General features: G+C 42.9%; 1 protein-coding gene across 3 annotated transcripts in view; it reads right to left on the bottom strand.

The window, feature by feature from the left end:
- Positions 1-19,921, bottom strand: part of LOC126232226 (nucleolar protein dao-5-like) — a 350,086-nt gene that overhangs the window by 180,464 nt on the left and 149,701 nt on the right. For all 3 annotated transcript variants that reach the window (XM_049942519.1, XM_049942518.1, XM_049942520.1), the window contains exon 2: positions 9,221-9,633. In XM_049942519.1, the coding sequence (XP_049798476.1) occupies positions 9,221-9,614 (394 nt within the window). In that variant the 5' untranslated portion in view covers positions 9,615-9,633. The remainder of the gene's footprint in view (positions 1-9,220; positions 9,634-19,921) is intronic.

Below are 19,921 nucleotides of genomic sequence, written 5' to 3'. Positions count from 1 at the left end.
GGCTTCATACTCTTATTTTTGGACTTCACTCCCTCAAAACTGAACAGTCACTTTCCAACCTAATCTAAAACTCTGGCTACAAAACGCGTTATGAAACTCCTGTATCTTTACGTGTAATGTCTTTGGATCCACATATTTATTTATTCTTTCACCTACTGGCCAGCTGACTACTGATTACAACTGGAACAAAATTCAGTCCCACGAAAGAATGAAAAGTGCACCCTTCAGATTGCCAAGACTGTGTCATGTGGGTGTAGTGTTTATCCATTGCTTGCTATTTACTCGTTGCCTCATCTTCACAATCAACTAAAGATAAGCAAAATTACACACTCCCTCGAAAGTACGAAAGTGTCAATAAGCTGACTGTGAATTTTTTTAAGGAATAAAGTAAACTGTTTAAAATTTATATGCAACTGTGGAAAATGTATTGTAGACTGCATGAAATGTCTCTTGGACTTTGCAAAATTTAGTTTCAGATTGTGTAGAATCTATGGTAAATTGAACAGAATGTACTAACTGCACAAAATGTATCAAAAACTGCATAAAATGTACCACAAACTGTGTTGTACATATTGTAAACTATGTGAAATGCATTGATTTGACAGAAATGCTTTGAAGGACATTTCCACCAGGAAAAAGAAAAGAAAAAACACAGAAATAAATAACAAAACTTCTTTGACAATAGCAATAAACACATACAGGGCTCAATTATCATTCAAAATAGTGCAACACCTCTATGAACTTTCTGCTCCAAATGAATATTTGCTATCTTGCAGAATATTTACTGTTCACCTTTTATTTCCAAGTTGTTCACTTGATTATATTTGTCATAAGTAGCTAGCAGAATGCTTTGAGTATGTTCTTTCAGCTAAAATGATTGGAGTGCGCTTTTCACAAGATGTGGGGTCCCACATTCTTCACAATTTGCAATGGAAGCATTTGCATTGTGTCTCTGGGCTCCATATTTCAATTGGTAAAAATGGAACCCATATGGAATCTACTTGTAAAAAACAGTTTTTTCTGGCCAAGAAGTCAAATATCAATGAAACCAATTGAAAGAAGCAAATGGTTTTGGTAAGTTTTAATACACAAAACCAAAATTAGTAAATCTGTATATCCTAGCCACGTCAAGTCAATGTTAGCTTGTATTTGTAATGATAAGACTGACGTGCTTAATTCTGTCATTGATGTAAACTTCAGAAAATACACATACTACTACTACTACTACTACTACTACTACTACTGCCACCTACTGGTTCTTCGACATGGCCTATTATGAAACTAACACTATCATCTATTGGTTCATTGGTGTACTATGCTGTCACTAAGGTAAACACACAAACCACTATGCTGAGCACAGACTCCTACAAATTTAAATTAAGATTTTTTTGCGTGGTGTGATTTTGGTAAAGCCTACATGTTGCCCTGAAATATGCTCAAATTACCTGCGAAAACCCCATGAAAACTTGTCCAGCAGTTTTTGAGAGTAGTGTGTTCAGATAGGCAGTAAGGATGGTTTTACAGTTTTATTATTAGTACTCACCGAGTACACATAACGGATGTGGAAACGTGCATGCTTTCAGAGCCAGTGGCTCCTATTGGCAGAAGGGCTGAAGGGAAAGGAAGAAGGACGAAGGAAAAGACTGGCGAAGTTTAGGAAACAGGAAGAGTTGCAGAAAAGTCACGCAGAATCCCGGGTCAGGGGAGCCTCATTCTACGAGATGTAAACTCCCCTGACCTGGAGTTCCGGGTAATCTTTCACCAGCTCTTCCTCACGAGTCCTTGTCTTTCATCCCTCTTCCTTTCACTTCAACCCTTCTGCTAGAAGGGGCCACTGGCACTGAAAACTCTTGTGTTTCCACATCTTTTATTTGTTTTCCCTGCCACTGCTTGGAGAGTGCCATTTTTATCTATCCACACTACTTTGCATAGTCACTGCTCGAAGTGTGGTCTTTTACCTGATCCAGTACTAGGATCTAAGAGCACTAGGCAAGAAATTAGTCACCCCCAGAAGACGTAACACTAAATACTGCATAACACGGCCGCTTGTGTCAGCAACGGTATCAATTTGGAGACGAGAAGCATCCGTAAATGTTTTCAGGCATGCGGTATCCAGCTGAAACCACTCACCGATAAGCAGATCCGATAGAGCTACCAAATTACAGGGATGTCGATTGCTGTGTGTTACATGCAGTTCCGAACAGTCCCTGACATTTTACTAATATATGACTCCTTAGCGGACCGACCGGTACGATATGGTGCCAACTTCATCAAATTAGGAATGTTTGTTTGCAGCCCTGTGAACACAGTTGTCGTCTTGGAACACAAGAATGTTGACAAGCAAACTCATTAAGGAGTCATAGAAGAAAAGGGAACACTAGAGCACCGAGAATGTTAAAATTGTTGTGTTAGCAGAAGAGCCAACACCGTGTTACGAGTGGAGGCCGAAATGCACGCGTTTTAGCTTACTGACGTGAGGCCTGGAACATGACAAGGAATGAGAACTCAGAAAGCGGACATAATTAGTTTGATACTTAACTTTAATCCATTAATGATTAACGTCACTCTTGACGGTACATGGTTCACAATATTGTCTGTTCAGAATACATTCTTGAAGTAATTTCTTATAGTAACTGAATATGGCGCCTTGCTAGGTCGTAGCAAATGACGTAGCTGAAGGCTGTGCTAAACTGTCGTCTCTGCAAATGAGAGCGTATGTAGACAGTGAACCATCACTAGCAAAGTCGGCTGTACAACTGGTGCTAGGGAGTCTCTCTAGACTAGACCTGCCGTGTGGAGGCGCTCGATCGGCAATCACTGACAGTGGTGACACGCGGGTGCGACGTATACTAACGGAGTGCGGCCGATTTAAAGGCTACCACCTAGCAAGTGTGATGTCTGGTGGTGACACCACAAAAATAAACATCGTAGTTCATGTTGATGGTAACCTGAATGAGTGTGCCCAAGTCCTGGAACAAAAAACAATGCCAGAAAATCACAGAACCACTGCCAGCAAGAGCTACACACTACACACTAAGGGTTAAATGTTTGACTGACTTTTGGTGCATTCAAGGGGCAGAAATTGTAATTTTCTGGACTGCACTACATGCCCCTTTCAACTACTCTCCAGTTTCTCTGTTGATTGGATAACTTGCAATACCTCAACTAAACTAACTACCACAGTTTTTGTGCACCAGGCAGCCGCAATGCACAGTGCTTGTCCCAGTTAACAGGTGGGATAAATACTGACAGGCCACTGGTATCTCATATTATTATACCCAGTATCAGATCATTCGAAGGAATGTACTATGACCTTACTTGCACAGAGCCACTGATGTGAATGGATATGGGGGGAAAGTGTAAGAAATCTTAACACAAATAAATGATTTATGAGCCAGCACAAAGAGATATGTTCTAAAATAGGCACAGAACAATGTAATCTTAGCTTAGGGCAACCTCCACTGACACAGACAGATTCAGAGAAGAACATATGGAACCAGCATTCTCCTATAACTACACAAAGTTAACTGAGAAAACACTTCATGGAGAAAATCCTGAATCACGAGAACTAGGTTTTGGCAACAAACGGGTGGAAGGGGGGTGGGGGGTGTCAGACTTCTGTGGACCGTACTGCATGTCTGGTCGGCACTGCTGCTCTCACATCACTAAACACTTGCAATCGCCAAATGACCGAAACGGCGATCAAAACTGAGTATCGTTACTAGACTGTGCCCAAAGTAATGAGCCATTAAGCTTTACCACTGCATGTCTGAATGTACCTGTGGGCGATTGGCTGTCACGAACGAGACAGCAGCTGGTGGACCTTTCAAGAAGACATTCCCGTATGGCCTGGACTTGCGATGCTCTTTGGTTTCGTCCACTGTCAGTACCTCACGCTAGTCTGCCTACAGCTGAAAAAATTAGTTCTGGTGCCAACTTGTTGCACGGTGAAGTCGTTAGCTATCATCTGTTGGGCCACAGAACTCACTGCTTCCTATTTACACCAGAGGTTTCATAACCTGACTCAACCTCGGCTTTTGGGGCAGAGGCTTTTCTGTGTTTGCGTGCACCACGAGACCGAGAAGACATCTGTTTAAACTCAAATCTTTGTAACAGCCACCACCATATTTAACAATTTATTAATCCTCTCAAAATGACAGCAGCCGAAATCTTTATGGAATTACTATTTCACGATTTCTTTCATTTCTGTAACTATTTAGGTGCTTCAATTCACAGTTGAATCTTCAGATACATCAAAATAAAATAGATATACAAATTATCGATAGAGCAGCTGTTTGTTCCTCATCGGTATGTCCTGAATCTGTCACTCGATTTCATACTCATCGATGACTTCTCAACACCCACCCGCACACTCGTCACATCATAAGTCAGTCTTGGGAGGGTTCGCAACATGATGGGTTACAACTGGAGATATGAATCTTTGTGCACTACTGTAAGCAATGGCCTTTTCCAAGGTGCGTAACTTCAAATGTCCACTGATTGCAGTTCCCCTCACAATGATTGCTCAGGAACTGGTAGAGATGGACCTGCATTCACCGACACGAAATGTCAGATTTGAGACCAACTGTCATTGACAAGAGACACTAACAAACTGGGCAACTTCATATGCATTGTCATCATGGGCATGTCAAAACACATTTCCTTTCTGGCACTCAGTCTCGTCTCAATGTCAAGTCATCCTACTGCACCAATTCCATTCAACTGAGCAGTATACGCGAACCACAACTGACACCTACTTCAGCAGATTTTTTAGTTACACTGGCTGAAAAATGCGGCACTGCCCTGGTATTCATTTTGCCAATTTTCATTATAAATGAAAACAAAAAAATGAAGTGTTTTGTAGCGTAATACCAAAAAAAGTTTCATTTCCCTGTTTTTGTGAAAACACAATTGAACTTATGGAACATTCCTACAAAGAAATATGCATAATATACAAATGTATAAATACAGAAGAAGTAGTATAAATAACAGTATCGTGGACAGTTTCTGTACGCTGGGTGTAGCTGCTTCGTCTCTCTACGTCATTATTTTGTAAACATCGCTATAGACTGCTTTAGTTTTACCTATGGCCATTTGCATTTCACAGTTGAAATTCTACCAAAAGCACTGTCAAGGTGTCGGGGATTTCCCCAAGTTGACTAGACTGCAGGAATGTCTCAGTAGTAAAGAATAACTATATTAAAACTTCACACATGATCCAGCATTTTTCAGGCATCTCAGTGTTTATGATACTATATCTCCAGAACTAAGATAGGACAGTGGTTCTTACCTCCACAGTAATTTTTGTCTGACAGTAAGATATATATGTAATAAGTCTGGTTGAAATCTGTTTGGTGGTTTACAAAAAGATGTGGAAACAAACAAAAACACACACACACACACACACACACACACACACACACACACACACACACACACACACAGAGAGAGAGAGAGAGAGAGAGAGAGAGAGAGAGAGAGAGAAATGCATATGGTTTGCTAAACATCTTTTTTACAATAAATAAATAAGTAAATAAAATTAAAACACTTCAGATTCAGCATTTCTAACGAGGCAGAGAGGGCACAATGGTGTGGGTGGAATGGCAAGAGAGCTCGACACCATAAAAAGGGCTACTTGCATCAATACACTCAAACTGCATTGTGCCATGGCCTCTGCTGGCTGCAGTCACCCACCTGCCACTCAGCACCCAGCTAGTTAACTGAAGCCAGGGACACTTTGGCACAAACCATAACTGACATTTGCAGTGGCAACACCACAACAAACCCAATTCTGTGCTTATAAAAACTGGCTGTAGGCCCGGGCAAGTCACCGAATCAGTGAGCCGTCATGTCGACGCCTGCCACAGGGCCGGCTTCTGCCCTCGGGCCTCTCTACTCGACTGTCATCTTGACGCGACCAAGTGTCAGGTGTCCGGCCACTGCCCGGAGGGCCGAGGGCCTACGGCGCCAGCAGCACCAGTCTCCACGAACCGACCGTCTCGTACTTGGCGGGCCGCGCCAGCTTGCTACATCGGCCCTGACGTAGCTCACTACCAGCAGGGGATTTCTATTATGCAAGGTTACACCACGTCTGGGCCACCCTAAATACAGCAGCTGCTGACGATTACTACGACACTTCGTCTCCGGGTCTGTGGGTCGAGCCTGACGTTACGACATTGCCAAATGTCGGCCCGAGCTCTGAGTAAAAAATGGATTGCGCTGCCTTTGAATGGTTTCCGACTCATCCCGACCCGCCATCTTCTACCACAGCACACCCACATCGTCTACAATAGGCATACAATGATTTAAATACATTATCTCATTACTCTAATGAGTGTACCTACAAAATCTGCCTGCCAGAAATTCCTTCCACAGGTATTGATGTGTATCAATAGGCAGCCGGAGGATTTCACTCTACCTAAGAAACCTGGACCTCTAGCTACGATAGCTTTCAGCAGTATTGACAGTGCAACAGAAAACACTTGTAACGTGTGCCTTTAGGTATCATTTTATTCTTTTCTATCATTATGTAGATATCTGCATGGCAGATATCGTAAATTATGGAATGAATCTTTCTTTCCTATTTTTAACTACTGACAGTTGGAGGATGAGCACTGGCTGTTCAAAACCGATGAAGCCATTGTGAAATGTTCCCACCGAACGAAAGCACTGGCAGGTCGATAGACACACAAACAAACACAAACATACACACAAAATTCAAGCTTTCGCAACAAACTGTTGCCTCATAAGGAAAGAGGGAAGGAGAGGGAAAGACAAAAGGATGTGGGTTTTAGGGGAGAGGGTAAGGAGTCATTCCAATCCCGGGAGTGGAAAGACTTACCTTAGGGGGAAAAAAGGACGGCTATACACTCGCGCACACACACACACACACACATATCCATCCACACATATACAGACACAAGCAGACATATTTAAAGACAAAGAGTTTGGGCAGAGATGTCAGTCGAGGCAGAAGTGAAGAGGCAAAGATGATGTTGAATGACAGGTGAGGTATGAGTGGCGGCAACTTGAAATTAGCGGAGATTGAGGCCTGGTGGGTAACGGGAAGAGAGGATATGTTGAAGAGCAAGTTCCCATCTCCGGAGTTCGGATAGGTTGGTGTTGGTGGGAAGTATCCAGATAACCCGGACGGTGTAACACTGTGCCGAGATGTGCTGGCCGTGCACCGAGGCATGTTTAGCCACAGGGTGATCCTCATTACCAACAAACACTGTCTGCCTGTGTCCATTCATGCGAATGGACAGTTTGTTGCTGGTCATTCCCACATAGAATGCGTCACAGTGTAGGCAGGTCAGTTGGTAGATCACGTGGGTGCTTTCACACGTGGCTCTGCCTTTGATCGTGTACACCTTCCGGGTTACAGGACTGGAGTAGGTGGTGGTGGGAGGGTGCATGGGACAGGTTTTACACCGGGGGCGGTTACAAGGGTAGGAGCCAGAGGGTAGGGAAGGTGGTTTGGGGATTTCATTGGGATGAACTAAGAGGTTACGAAGGTTAGGTGGACGGCGGAAAGACACTCTTGGTGGAGTGGGGAGGATTTCATGAAGGATGGATCTCATTTCAGGACAGGATTTGAGGAAGTCGTCTCCCTGCTGGAGAGCCACATTCAGAATCTGATCCAGTCCCGGAAAGTATCCTGTCACAAGTGGGGCACTTTTGTGGTTCTTCTGTGGGAGGTTCTGGGTTTGAGAGGATGAGGAAGTGGCTCTGGTTATTTGTTTCTGTACCACGTCGGGAGGGTAGTTGCGGGATGCGAAAGCTGTTGTCAGGTTGTTGGTGTAATGCTTCAGGGATTCCGGACTGGAGCAGATTCGTTTGCCACGAAGACCTAGGCTGTAGGGAAGGGACCGTTTGATGTGGAATGGGTGGCAGCTGTCGTAATGGAGGTACTGTTGCTTGTTGGTGGGTTTGATGTGGACGGACGTGTGAAGCTGGCCATTGGACAGGTGGAGGTCAACATCAAGGAAAGTGGCATGGGATTTGGAGTAGGACCAGGTGAATCTGATGGAACCAAAGGAGTTGAGGTTGGAGAGGAAATTCTGGAGTTCTTCTTCACTGTGAGTCCAGATCATGAAGATGTCATCAATAAATCTGTACCAAACTTTGGGTTGGCAGGCCTGGGTAACAAAGAAGGCTTCCTCTAAGCGACCCATGAAAAGGTTGGCGTACGAAGAGGCCATCCTGGTACCCATGGCTGTTCCCTTTAATTGTTGGTATGTCTGGCCTTCAAAAGTGAAGAAGTTGTGGGTCAGGATGAAGCTGGCTAAGGTAATGAGGAAAGAGGTTTTAGGTAGGGTGGCAGGTGATCGGCGTGAAAGGAAGTAAACCACCTTCCCTACCCTCTGGCTCCTACCCTTGTAACCGCCCCCAGTGTAAAACCTGTCCCATGCACCCTCCCACCACCACCTACTCCAGTCCTGTAACCCGGAAGGTGTACACTATCAAAGGCTGAGCCACATGTGAAAGCACCCACGTGATTTACCAACTGACCTGCCTACACTGTGATGCATTCTATGTGGGAATGACCAGCAACAAACTGTCCATTCGCATGAATGGACACAGACAGGCAGTGTTTGTTGGTAATGAGGATCACCCTGTGGCTAAACGTGCCTCGGTGCACGGCCAGCACATCTTGGCACAGTGTTACACCGTCCGGGTTATCTGAATACTTCCCACTAACACCAACCTATCCGAACTCTGGAGATGGGAACTTGCTCTTCAATATATCCTCTCTTCCCGTTACCCACCAGGCCTCAATCTCCGTTAATTTCAAGTTGCCGCCACTCATACCTCACCTGTCATTCAACATCATCTTTGCCTCTTCACTTCCGCCTCGACTGAGATCTCTGCCCAAACTCTTTGTCTTTAAATATGTCTGCTTGTGTCTGTGTATGTGCGGATGGATATGTGTGTGTGTGTGCGAGTGTATACCCGTCCTTTTTTCCCCCTAGGGTAAGTCTTTCCGCTCGCGGGATTGGAATGACTCCTTACCCTCTCCCCTAAAACCCACATCCTTTTGTCTTTCCCTCTCCTTCCCTCTTTCCTTATGAGGCAACAGTTTGTTGCGAAAGCTTGAATTTTGTGTGTATGTTTGTGTTTGTTTGTGTCAGAAAGGTCACTCCCGTTCATGACAAGTCTGTGAAAGACAACTACACAACTGAAATGTTCCATCACACTGAGGCCACCACAACGGACTTACCACTACCGGCATACTGCCGTGACGATCCGAGTGTCGGCGTCTCGTGGTCGCTATCTTCCGACCACGCCGACTCTGCACTCGGAGAGGAAGCACGGAGCCGGTCTATGCGGGCGAGAAGTTGTTCGACGGTCGGCGTGCGCCCGACGGAAGAGCTCCGTCGCCTCGCCTCGGGTGCACCGTGCGGCACAGGCACAGTCACAGTCACGGCCGCAGGTGTCGCCACCGGTCTGCCGGCTCCGCCCCCCCTGCCGCCCCGGCGGGACGGTTGCGACGGGGCGGGTACCGGCGGCGGGAGGTGGAGCAGGGACGCGTGCTGGCGGCAGTAGCCGCGGTGTGCCGGGAGGGACGCCCGCGAGCACCGGTAGCCGCCGGAGTTGACGTGGCGGCAAGACATGGCGGGGCAGTCCTACTGTCTGCAAGACGAACGATCCAACTCAGTTCTGTTTCAAACCACTGCACACTATTCACGACATATGCAATTACACTCTATAAACTCTTAAAGTAATACAAGAGGTACAACTTTGCTACTGCTGTTTGCCAATAGGTAACCAATGGTAAGCAGCGGTTCAAAGAAACAGATAGCAGACGTCAGGCAGTTAGCTCGGACCTCAGTCATCGTAACCTCATTCAAACATTAGTTGATTTCCAGAATGAGATCTTCGCCCCCGCAGCGGAGTGTGCGCCGATATGAAACTTCCTGGCAGATTAAAACTGTGTGCCCAACCGAGAATCGAACTCGGGACCTTTGCCTTTCGCGGGCAAGCGCTCTACCGTCTGAGCTACCGAAGCACGACTCACGCCCAGTACTCACAGCTTTACTTCTGCCAGTATCTCGTCTCCTACCTTCCAAAACTGCAGAGTGAAAATCTCATTCTGGAAACCTCCCCCAGGCTGTGGCTAAGCCATGTCTCCGCAATATCCTTTCTTTCAGGAGTGCTAGTTCTGCAAGGTTCGCAGGAGAGCTTCTGTAAAGTTTGGAAGGTAGGAGACGAGATACTGGCAGAAGTAAAGCTGTGAGTACCGGGCGTGAGTCGTGCTTCGGTAGCTCAGATGGTAGAGCACTTGCCCGCAAAAGGCAAAGGTCCCGAGTTCGAGTCTCGGTCGGGCACACAGTTTTAATCTGCCAGGAAGTTTCATTAGTTGATTTGTAGCCAAGTCATAAAGTTGTTCTCGATTGAAAATGTCAGTTTACGAGCTTAATTCTCGTTATTTGCGGGAGGTGTTACTGTTTTGTTTCAATATGAAGAAAGCAGCGGCTGAGTCTCATCGAATGCTCTCAAGTACGTATGGTAAGGATGCTATTAGTGAAAGAACGTGTCGTGAGTGGTTTCAGTGCTTCAAGAACGGTGACTTCAATGTCGTAGACCGGCATAGTGGTGGAAGAGAGAAAGTTTTCGAAGATGCAGAATGGGAGACATTGCCGAGAGAAGACTCGTGTCAAACCCGAGGAGGATTGGCACGATTAGTGGGAGTGACATAGCAGGCCATTTCAGAAAGTCTCAAGGCTATGGGTACGATTCAGAAAGAAGGAACTTGGGTTCCGTGTGAGCTGAAACCAAGAGACGTTGAACGGCACTTGTGTTTTTGTGAACAGTTGCTTCAGAGGCAAAAACGGAAGGGATTTCTGCATCTCATTGTGACCAGAGATGAAACGTGGGTTCATTACGATAAACCTAAATGCAAAAAATCATGGGGATATCCTGGCCATGCTTCCACATCGCCGGTCAAACCGAATATTCACGGTTCCAGGATTATACTCTGCATTTGGTGGGACCAGCTCGGCGACATGTACTGTGAGGTGTTGAAACCGAGTGAAACAATCACAGGTGCTTGTTATCAAACACAATTAATGCGTTTGAGCAGAGCATTAAAAGACAAATGGTCGCAATACAGCGAGAGGCACGATAAAGTGATTTTGCAACACATTAACACTCGACCCCGTGTTGCAAAAAGAGTTCACAACATACTTCGAAATTTTAAAATGGCAAGTCTTACCCCACCTGCCGTATTCTCCAGACATTGCTCCCTCTGAGTATCACCTGTTTAGATCAGTGGCGCACGGCCTGGCTGACCAACACTTCCGATCTCATGAAGAAGTCACAAATTGGATCGATTTGTGGATCGCTTCAAAAGATGAACAATTTTTTCGACACGGTATTCGTACACTGCCCGAAAGATGGGTTAAAGTAGTGGCTAGTGACGGAAAATACTTTGAATGATACATGTGTAACCAATTTGTTTCATTAAAGCCTCAAATGTTGGGGAAAAAAATGGCAGAAGCAAAGTTGTACACATTGTAATCTAATAGGCAATTAAAAATCAGTATGGGAATTTTGTTATTTCTCCTGTTTCAAACCTCAAAATGAAGCAACTCCCACACACTCAACATACACAGTTTTCAAACTGCGTACGTTGAACACGAGGGAGTTACTTCAATGCAATGTTTCGAACAAAAGAAATCAGGAAAATTTATCGATATACGTCTTGGCATATTGGCGACAAAATGAAGGTCCTTGCATAACAACAGGAAGGTCTCATGATGAAGCTCCGACTTCAAAATCTACATTGGCATAGTAAAAATGCTTATAAGATCATGTACAGTTCTTATTATTAATTTTTCTCAGAAGAATATTGGACATATTGAAGCAGCCCTTAGTTCTTCTTCTTCTTCTTCATTTTTCCAATATTCATTATTTGAGAGTTTTTGAGGAGGGCCATTAAGAAAAGACAAGAAAGAGTGCAGTAGCTGTCCCAATGCAATGTTACATGACTACATTTTAGGAGTGTCTGCAATGAAACTTTTAATAAATGTTTTACTACTACACTTTACAAGAGTTCATCATAAGACTCTTAAGGTAATGCAAAGCTGTCCTAAGGTTGTTTTCAACACAGCAGGGCTTTACTCAATTGAAATGGTATGCCCCTTGCCTACCTCTGAATTTTGAATTGATTGACCCAGTGTGTTAACAGGGGAACTCGAAATAGCAGGGCAGCTTGGTAGTTTTCAACGTGAGGTTGAAGCTCACCCTCGTGTCTGTGTTTACTAACAAAGAAATTTGTTTTTGGATAGGTTTCATCAAGAGCAAACAATTTTCTTCTTCTTCTTCTTCTTCTTCTTCTATACCCAGACATGTTTCACTTAAGTTACAGCAGCAGTGGTTTTGTTTTTTTTCTTCTTCTTCGTATGAGATTAACAGGAAAGAACTGCTTTTTACTGTCAGTACATACAGAATTTAAGTTTTTAAGTAAGGTATTCACAAACTGAAATAGAAAACTTTTTATATTTTGTTGGCACACAGTTGGTTTCTGCACTCTGCAGTGTAACTGTCATCCTATTCCAGTTCGCAATCCGCCACAGCAGAGAAATTTATATACAAAACTTAGCCTGGAATGTTAAACTGTTATGGTTTACATTATTTTATTCTGTGTTAAGAAAACTACTAAATATGAAAAACCACAGTAGAAGGAAAAGAAATAATAAACAGATGTACAGACCTCTGCAACTGAACTCTGTTCTCTGCTCTCCAAGAACGATCAAGTGACCAAAAAGCACGCACACGCATACACACATGCACGCGTGTGCATATTCTCTACTGTTGCAGGTGACATACTGCAAAGTACAGAAAATTACAGACACTACAGGATGGGTTGACAAGGTACAAGAAAATTCTGTTTCAATTTGTGAATACTTCACTTGAAAACTGACATTTTGTGTGTACAGACAGCGAAAAGCAATTTTTTCTTGTTAAAAACAGTATTATGAAAAGGCCAGATTGCTACTCACTGCAACCTAACGTTTTTCTTGTTAATTTCAAAGAAATTAACCTGACAGGAGCAAATAAAAAACCAACTGTTGCTGTAACTTCAACAAAATGTGTGTGAGTAAGAAAGAAAAAAGAATTGTGTTTGCTTAAGGTGGAACCTATCAAAAAAAAATTCATTGGTATTTTTCATTCTTTCACGTCTTGTTCCGTAAATGTCATCACTAAGAAAAATCTTTCAAGAATGCGGAATGAGTCAGGTTATACATCAATAGGCAGAGAAAGCTGTTACTGGCATTGAGTCGCAGAGAAGCACAATGAGAAAAATAATCGAAATATTTAAGCTTCCAGGGAAAATTTCACTAGGATATAACTTAGACTGCATCTGACATGATTAACAAACTGCTAGGGTGTGTGTGGGGTTGAGGAGGCAGTATGGGGTGGGAATGGTGAGAGACAGTAGGGTAGGGCTGGGGGAAGATGCTAGTGCCATCTGTGGGAAAGTGCAGAGGTGAGCTGGGGACAGTATAGAGCTGCTGGGTGCAGTGTTGGGTGGCTGTGTGGGGGTGGGGGAGGGAGGAAGTAGAGAAGAGGGAAGGTCTTACAGGTGCATCAGCAGGATGTAAGGTGTGTGTATACTGTAGTCAGAGCACTGAAAGGGATATGCAAATGAAGGACAGGGGCTAGTATTTATGGGAAATACTTCAGAATATAGGATGTCCACAAAAGAATATCCCAGTTACAAATGACAATAGTATCACTTGTAAGCATTGTAAACTGTTGATTCAAGGTCACAGTTAAGGAGTAACTCAAACAGTTATAAATAAGTGCTTCTATGAATACTGATTTTCACTTTCCCACTTGCAGCACCACACTAACAAAATGGAGATTGCCAAGCATAACACATTTTGTGTTCTGCAGTTTGCTAAGAGGCAATCTAATTTCAGTTCAATGTGCATTTTGTTTAAATTGTGACCCCCACCAGGTAAAAACATTTATCAGTCGTATAGTCAATTCCAAATGACCGAATGCATGTAACCGGAAAAGCACAGGACAACTAAAAGTGTCTGAAGAGGATGTTGATCGTGTCAGAGCATCTTACTGAAAGCTAGTCTTGAAATTCAGTTGCCAAAGATGACAGTGTGGACAGTTTTAAGAAAGTGTTTTCACATGCATCCATACTGGTTACCACTGGTATACACTTTGAAGCCAGATGACTATGTTGTATATTACCGTATTTACTCGAATCTAAGCCGCACTTTTTTTCCATTTTTTGTAATCCGAAAAACTGCCTGCGGCTTAGAATCGAGTGCAAAGCAAGCGGAAGTTCTGAAAAATGTTGGTAGGTGCCGCCACAACTAACTTCTGCCGTCGAATATATGTGGCGCGACAGAGGCATGCTTTGTAGGCACAAAGATAAATACTGGCGCCGAAACCTCTGCGTCAGTAAATAAATTAAAAAAAAAAAAAAAAAAAAGGTGGAAGATGAGCCTTTTTTTCTCCGCCCCGAGTTTCGACCACTGCATATTCATACATTATCCAACGAAGTAAATACAAATTCCGTATTGTTCATCTTCGAATGTAGCAGAATTTCAATGTATAGCGAAAATCCGACTGGCAAGACTGTTTGGGATGTTTGTCGATATGGCCAATTCTAAGTTCGGAATTTTTTCCTACCTGTCAGGAGGAGGAGATTTAGTGTTTATCGTCCCGTCGACAATGAGGTCATTAGAGACGGAGCGCAAGCTCGGGTTAGGGAAGGATGGGGAAGGAAATCGGCCGTGCCCTTTCAAAGGATCCATCCCGGCATTTGCCTGAAGCGATTTAGGGAAATCATGGAAAACCTAAATCAGGATGGCCGGAGACGGGATTGAACCGTCGTCCTTCCGAATGCGAGTCCAGTGTGCTAACCACTGCGCCACCTCGCTCGGTGGTCCTACCTGTGAGAAGAGATGGTTGCTAGTAGGAACCTGATGAAATGTGAATCAGATGCAGTATTCTCTTCACCATAAGAATAATACGAATATAAACATTTTGCCATGTATTCTTTCGTGTTTGCTGCTATCTCATTTAAATCCTGTCTGCCCAATAAACTACGAAACTAGAGTGAGACAACAGCAAACGCGGAAGAATATACGTATCGTGTCATGTTTATATTCGTATTATTCTTATGCCTAGTAGTGATACAGTCAGAAATGAAGCACGGCAACTGACTATATTTATAAATCTAAGATGACTAATTTCTGTGCAGAATTTGATGTACTAAAGAAGCGGCCGCAAAGATTTTCAAACGGAGAAAAATTTTCGCCTAACTCTCGTTCAGAACATGTTCTATCATACGCAGTCTATTATTTGGTTCTTGTTGATCATTATCAAAGAAAGCACCATGTAAGTAACAACAAATAGCAGTCTTTTGCCATTGTTTCGCTAATGGAAACAATTCCTCTCTTTCTTTTTCTTGTAAGCTGTGGTAGGGCGTACAAAAGCAAGCCATGCCGCTAGCGGCGACAGGCCGTAAACACGCACTATCAGAATGCGACGAACAATGCATGACACACAGTACAGTAATGCATTTTCAGCTTAGAGTGACATATACACCTATAACAAAGAAAACGGCACTTATCAGATCGAAGCAAAATAAGCAATCGATTCAAACTAGACGAAGCACGTGAAAAAGGAAGGGTACTCGTGACGCATAGCAATGGCTACCTGATAAAGCTTAACTGCTAAACTTACGACTCGAACCAAACTACTGTAGCTGTATCGTCATTCATTCGACCTAAATTGTGTCTCATATGACAATGGACCAACTTTGTTTCGATTTGGAGGTGCGGCCTAAAACTTTTCTCTCCCCTTGAATTTCGAGTCTCAAATTTCAGGTGCGGCTTAGATTCGGGAAACTTTTTTTCCTTTATTTCGAGTCTCATTTTTCAGGTGCGGCTTAGATTCGAGTGCGGCTTAGATTCGAGTAAATACGGTAAGTGACAAGCTGCGGCGGGAAGATGTGGTGCTCAGTGCTGAGGCAACTTATCTAAGTGGAAAGGGGAACACCCACAATGTTCATATCTGGAGAACAGATTATCATCTGCAACTTCTGAAGCTACATTAATAGTGGTGGCTTATCAGGCTATGTTGCAACAATGGCTCTCTCCCCTATTAGAAGGTGAACATGAGAACTTTATTTGGCACCAAGATGGAGCTCCTCCCCATTGACATCTCTCTCTACGAGAGTGGTCGAATATCGAAGTCTGTGACCACTGCACCGGTTGTAATGGTAAGTACGACACAGAGCTCCTTTCTGCTGGGCTCTGCGTTCACCTGACTACACACCATGTGATTCTTTTCCTCTTCGAGGCTTCACAAAAGAATGTCTATGCTCCACCACTACTTAATGATTTGCCAGAGTTGAGATATAGAACTGAAGAAGCTATTGCTGTCATTACTCCGGACTTGTTAACCAATGCTAGGGAAGAATTGCATTTCAGGTTGAATGTGTGCTGTACAACTAGAAGAGCTCAATTATCGGTCTCATGTACAATTTGTTGCAAATAGTCTAAATTTGACTGTTATAACAGACATTATTTTATGGACACACTGTACTTCACATGTATGTATGATAGGAGACAGCTACATTCAAAGATCACTGCTCTTATACCGCTTATCTGTGTTCTAACTAATACTTCAGACAAAGCATTTTAATTTTACATAGACCACTATTAGCTGTCTGTGTAATGGCAAAATCTGCCCAATAGAAATATTAAGAGTTAGGCAGAACTTTCATTCGGTATACTGTAGGAGTGGCTAATGATTATTCTTTTTTTGTGTTTAAATATAAGGGGATATTTCAGTTTCCTGTCATATGTTGACTGGCAACCTGTTATAGACTTTAGTACCAGAATATAAAACTCCATTCCGAACCCTAGAGGAAGATGCTGGTTTATATGGATATTATTTCTATTTCTGGTGTTGGGGTTGTGAACCACTGAGTGAAGCAACCTTCAACTGATGTGGGAAGGTTAACCGGCCCGACATTTGCGTCTGAGGTTCACAAACCCCCACATTTTTGGGAACATTTCAGGGGCAGTGAAAAGTCAGTGTATGATGCATGCTGATGAAAGACAGCATAGTTGGACAATTTTTCTTCACCTAGCAGACAGTAACAGAACGCAATTATTTGAAAATATCTGGGCAATTTTCTGTCTGTCCCTCTACTTCTTCCCCTTCAGCCAAAAGCTATCTTCCAGCAGAATGCTGAACCACTGAACTGGAGTTTTCAAGTCTGTGACATTCTGGACCGAATATCTCCACAGTGACGGGTAGGACATGACGGCCACCGCTATCTCAAAACGTAATCCCTCTGGATTTCCTCCTGTTTGGATATGTGAATGACATTGTGTGCGTCTCATCTGTACACTACATTGGACATATCCACAGAAGAGCTGTGGATACAATAGTCTGTCACTCCAGAATGTTTGTGTATATACAGGTTGACACACAGCATTGTCTAGATACGTTATGGGTTACAAAAAGAGCCCATGTAGAAGTGTATCATTTTTTTGTACAAAAATTTTTTTGACTTACTATACACAATACAAAACAAACTGCAGGTATCTATGTCTAACATTTTTTCATTTGTAAATCATGAAGGTTACATGGGGACACCCTGCTCTATTGAATAAACTTGTGTACAGAAGCCCTTCACTGACTGTTCTACCCACTCCAGAACAAAAGATGATACACAGCTGTCAAAGGATGTATAAGTAAATAAAGAAGTAACTGAATTTTGCACATGGCAGAGACTTTTTTTTTTTTTTAATTCTTATGTACATAACTTACTACAGCGAAAATATCGGACATCGTGTTGAACCATCACTGCCACTGTATCATAATAGGGCTGTAAAGAAATAGTAAATGCAGTGCGTATAGGTGAAATAAGTCACAAAAATATAAAAGTAAATATAACAGTCAGCTCTTCTGGCCAATAAGGAGGATTCTCTTTGTCTGTCCTGACTCTGACTTTGAACACAATGGGGATGGGAAAATAAATGCAGGGACCACAGCTGAAAAAGAAATGCGGTCAAGCATTGACAGCGAATAAGCAACAAGAGCACCAAAGAGAACAGGATTTAATATTATCAGTCACCATTGAGTGTTATACAGAAAGTTAAAAACATTTGTGCATAGATACTAAAGAGATTGTTTATGCTGGCTGGTCACTAATTTTGTGTGTTCATTAGGGTGAACAAGTTTGCCCAACACAGTTCATAATATTCATAAAGTTCTAAAGAATTACCACCTTGCTGACTGAAATGCGAGTTATTTTTCAGTTTTTGTACACAAAAATTGTTGGATCCTGAGAAATAACAGTAGCTAGATGGAACAATGGACAGAACTACAGTTCTAAATCAATTTATTGAAGAACTACAGAACACTTTTGTTTTTGGGGACTGAACAACATCTACATAGGTGTCCGCAAGTGCCAACAATGTAATGCCCAGTTAGTGCTCTCTTTTCACAAGATCCAGAAGGCAGCAGATATGAGAGGTCCAAAGATATTGGAGGCCTTTTTCCCCCTTCTGAAGTGCCTCACATTTGATTCCAAATCAACATACATTAAACAATTTATGTGCTTACTGAAAAACAGAACAGGAAGTCTTCATAGCAAATAGAACTGTGTATGTTTGTCTTAGAAGATGCAAAAATCACAAGTGAAGGTAGTATCTAACATGATTTCAAAGTAGTGCAAAGATGGGCAACTTGCTTTAAACGTTCAAAAACTGTGAAGTCCATAAAACACTAAAATAGGAATCGACCAACTTCTACAAATATCTGGGTGTAACAGTTTGTAGCGATACAAAACGGAATGATCACATTGGCTTAGCCATGGATAAAGCAGGTAGCACGTCAGTTCACTGGTAGAACACTAGGGAAATGAAACCAGTCTACAACGAAGTCTGCTTAGAAAACACTCGTGTGACCTGCCCTATAATATTATTGAAATGTGTGAGACCCATAACAAAGAATATTGAACATACACACAGAAGGGCAGCTTGATTGGTCACAGGCTCATTGGAGCACTGGGAGAGAACTACACAGATGCTGAAACTGGCAGATACTTCAAGTCGGACATAATCTATCCCAAGAAGGCCTACTTACAAAGTTTTATGAGCCAGCTTTAAATTATGACACTAGGAATATAGTACACACTCCTACAAACTGCAGTAGTAGGGATCGTGGGGATAAGATTACATTAATTACAGCACACACAGAGGTGTTTAAGCAATCATTCTTTCCCTGTTCCACACATGAAAGAAATGGGAAAAAATTCTAACAACTGGCGCAATGACAAATTCCCTCAGTAATGCATTTCACAGCACGTACATCTTCATGTTTTCAAATTATTCTTCTAATATTTCAGCTGGATACTGTCCAGCCATCTTCATAGTGAGCCAAGGTGACTGATGCTCCAGAACTTGCTCCGTCCTTTTAAACCAGAGGACCAAATCACTGCATAAGCTGAATTTATGTGGCTGCATGCCCGAAACTTTATGGAACATTTCACAGCAGTTTGCAGAGTGTGGGTGTAGATTCAGTGTGCTATACTTTAAGGTAGTCGTCATCACTGGAAACTTGTCACAAAACGCTTTGAAATTTTCAGACAATTGTTGTCTGGTGAAAAGACTGCCAACTGACCATAAACTTATGTATCAAATTCAGAATTTCAAAAATCACTGGGGAGGGGTGGGTGGGTAGGGGGAGGGGGGTACAAGGGAAGTGGCAACCAAATGACTGTTGAAGTTGGGATGCAAAATCTGCAAGACTAGAGACATACCATACTTTCAGAAAAATATCATTTGCACCATGGGTGTCCACAGAATTTTTTCCGGGGGGAACTAGACTCTTAACACTGTCATTTTTTTTATATATATAAATGAAACGT

This window comes from Schistocerca nitens, unplaced genomic scaffold (assembly GCF_023898315.1).
Source record: "Schistocerca nitens isolate TAMUIC-IGC-003100 unplaced genomic scaffold, iqSchNite1.1 HiC_scaffold_466, whole genome shotgun sequence".
NCBI lineage: Eukaryota > Metazoa > Arthropoda > Insecta > Orthoptera > Acrididae > Schistocerca > Schistocerca nitens.
The sequence above is the reverse complement of the archived record's forward strand: the minus strand, read 5'-3'. Positions and strand labels throughout refer to the sequence as shown.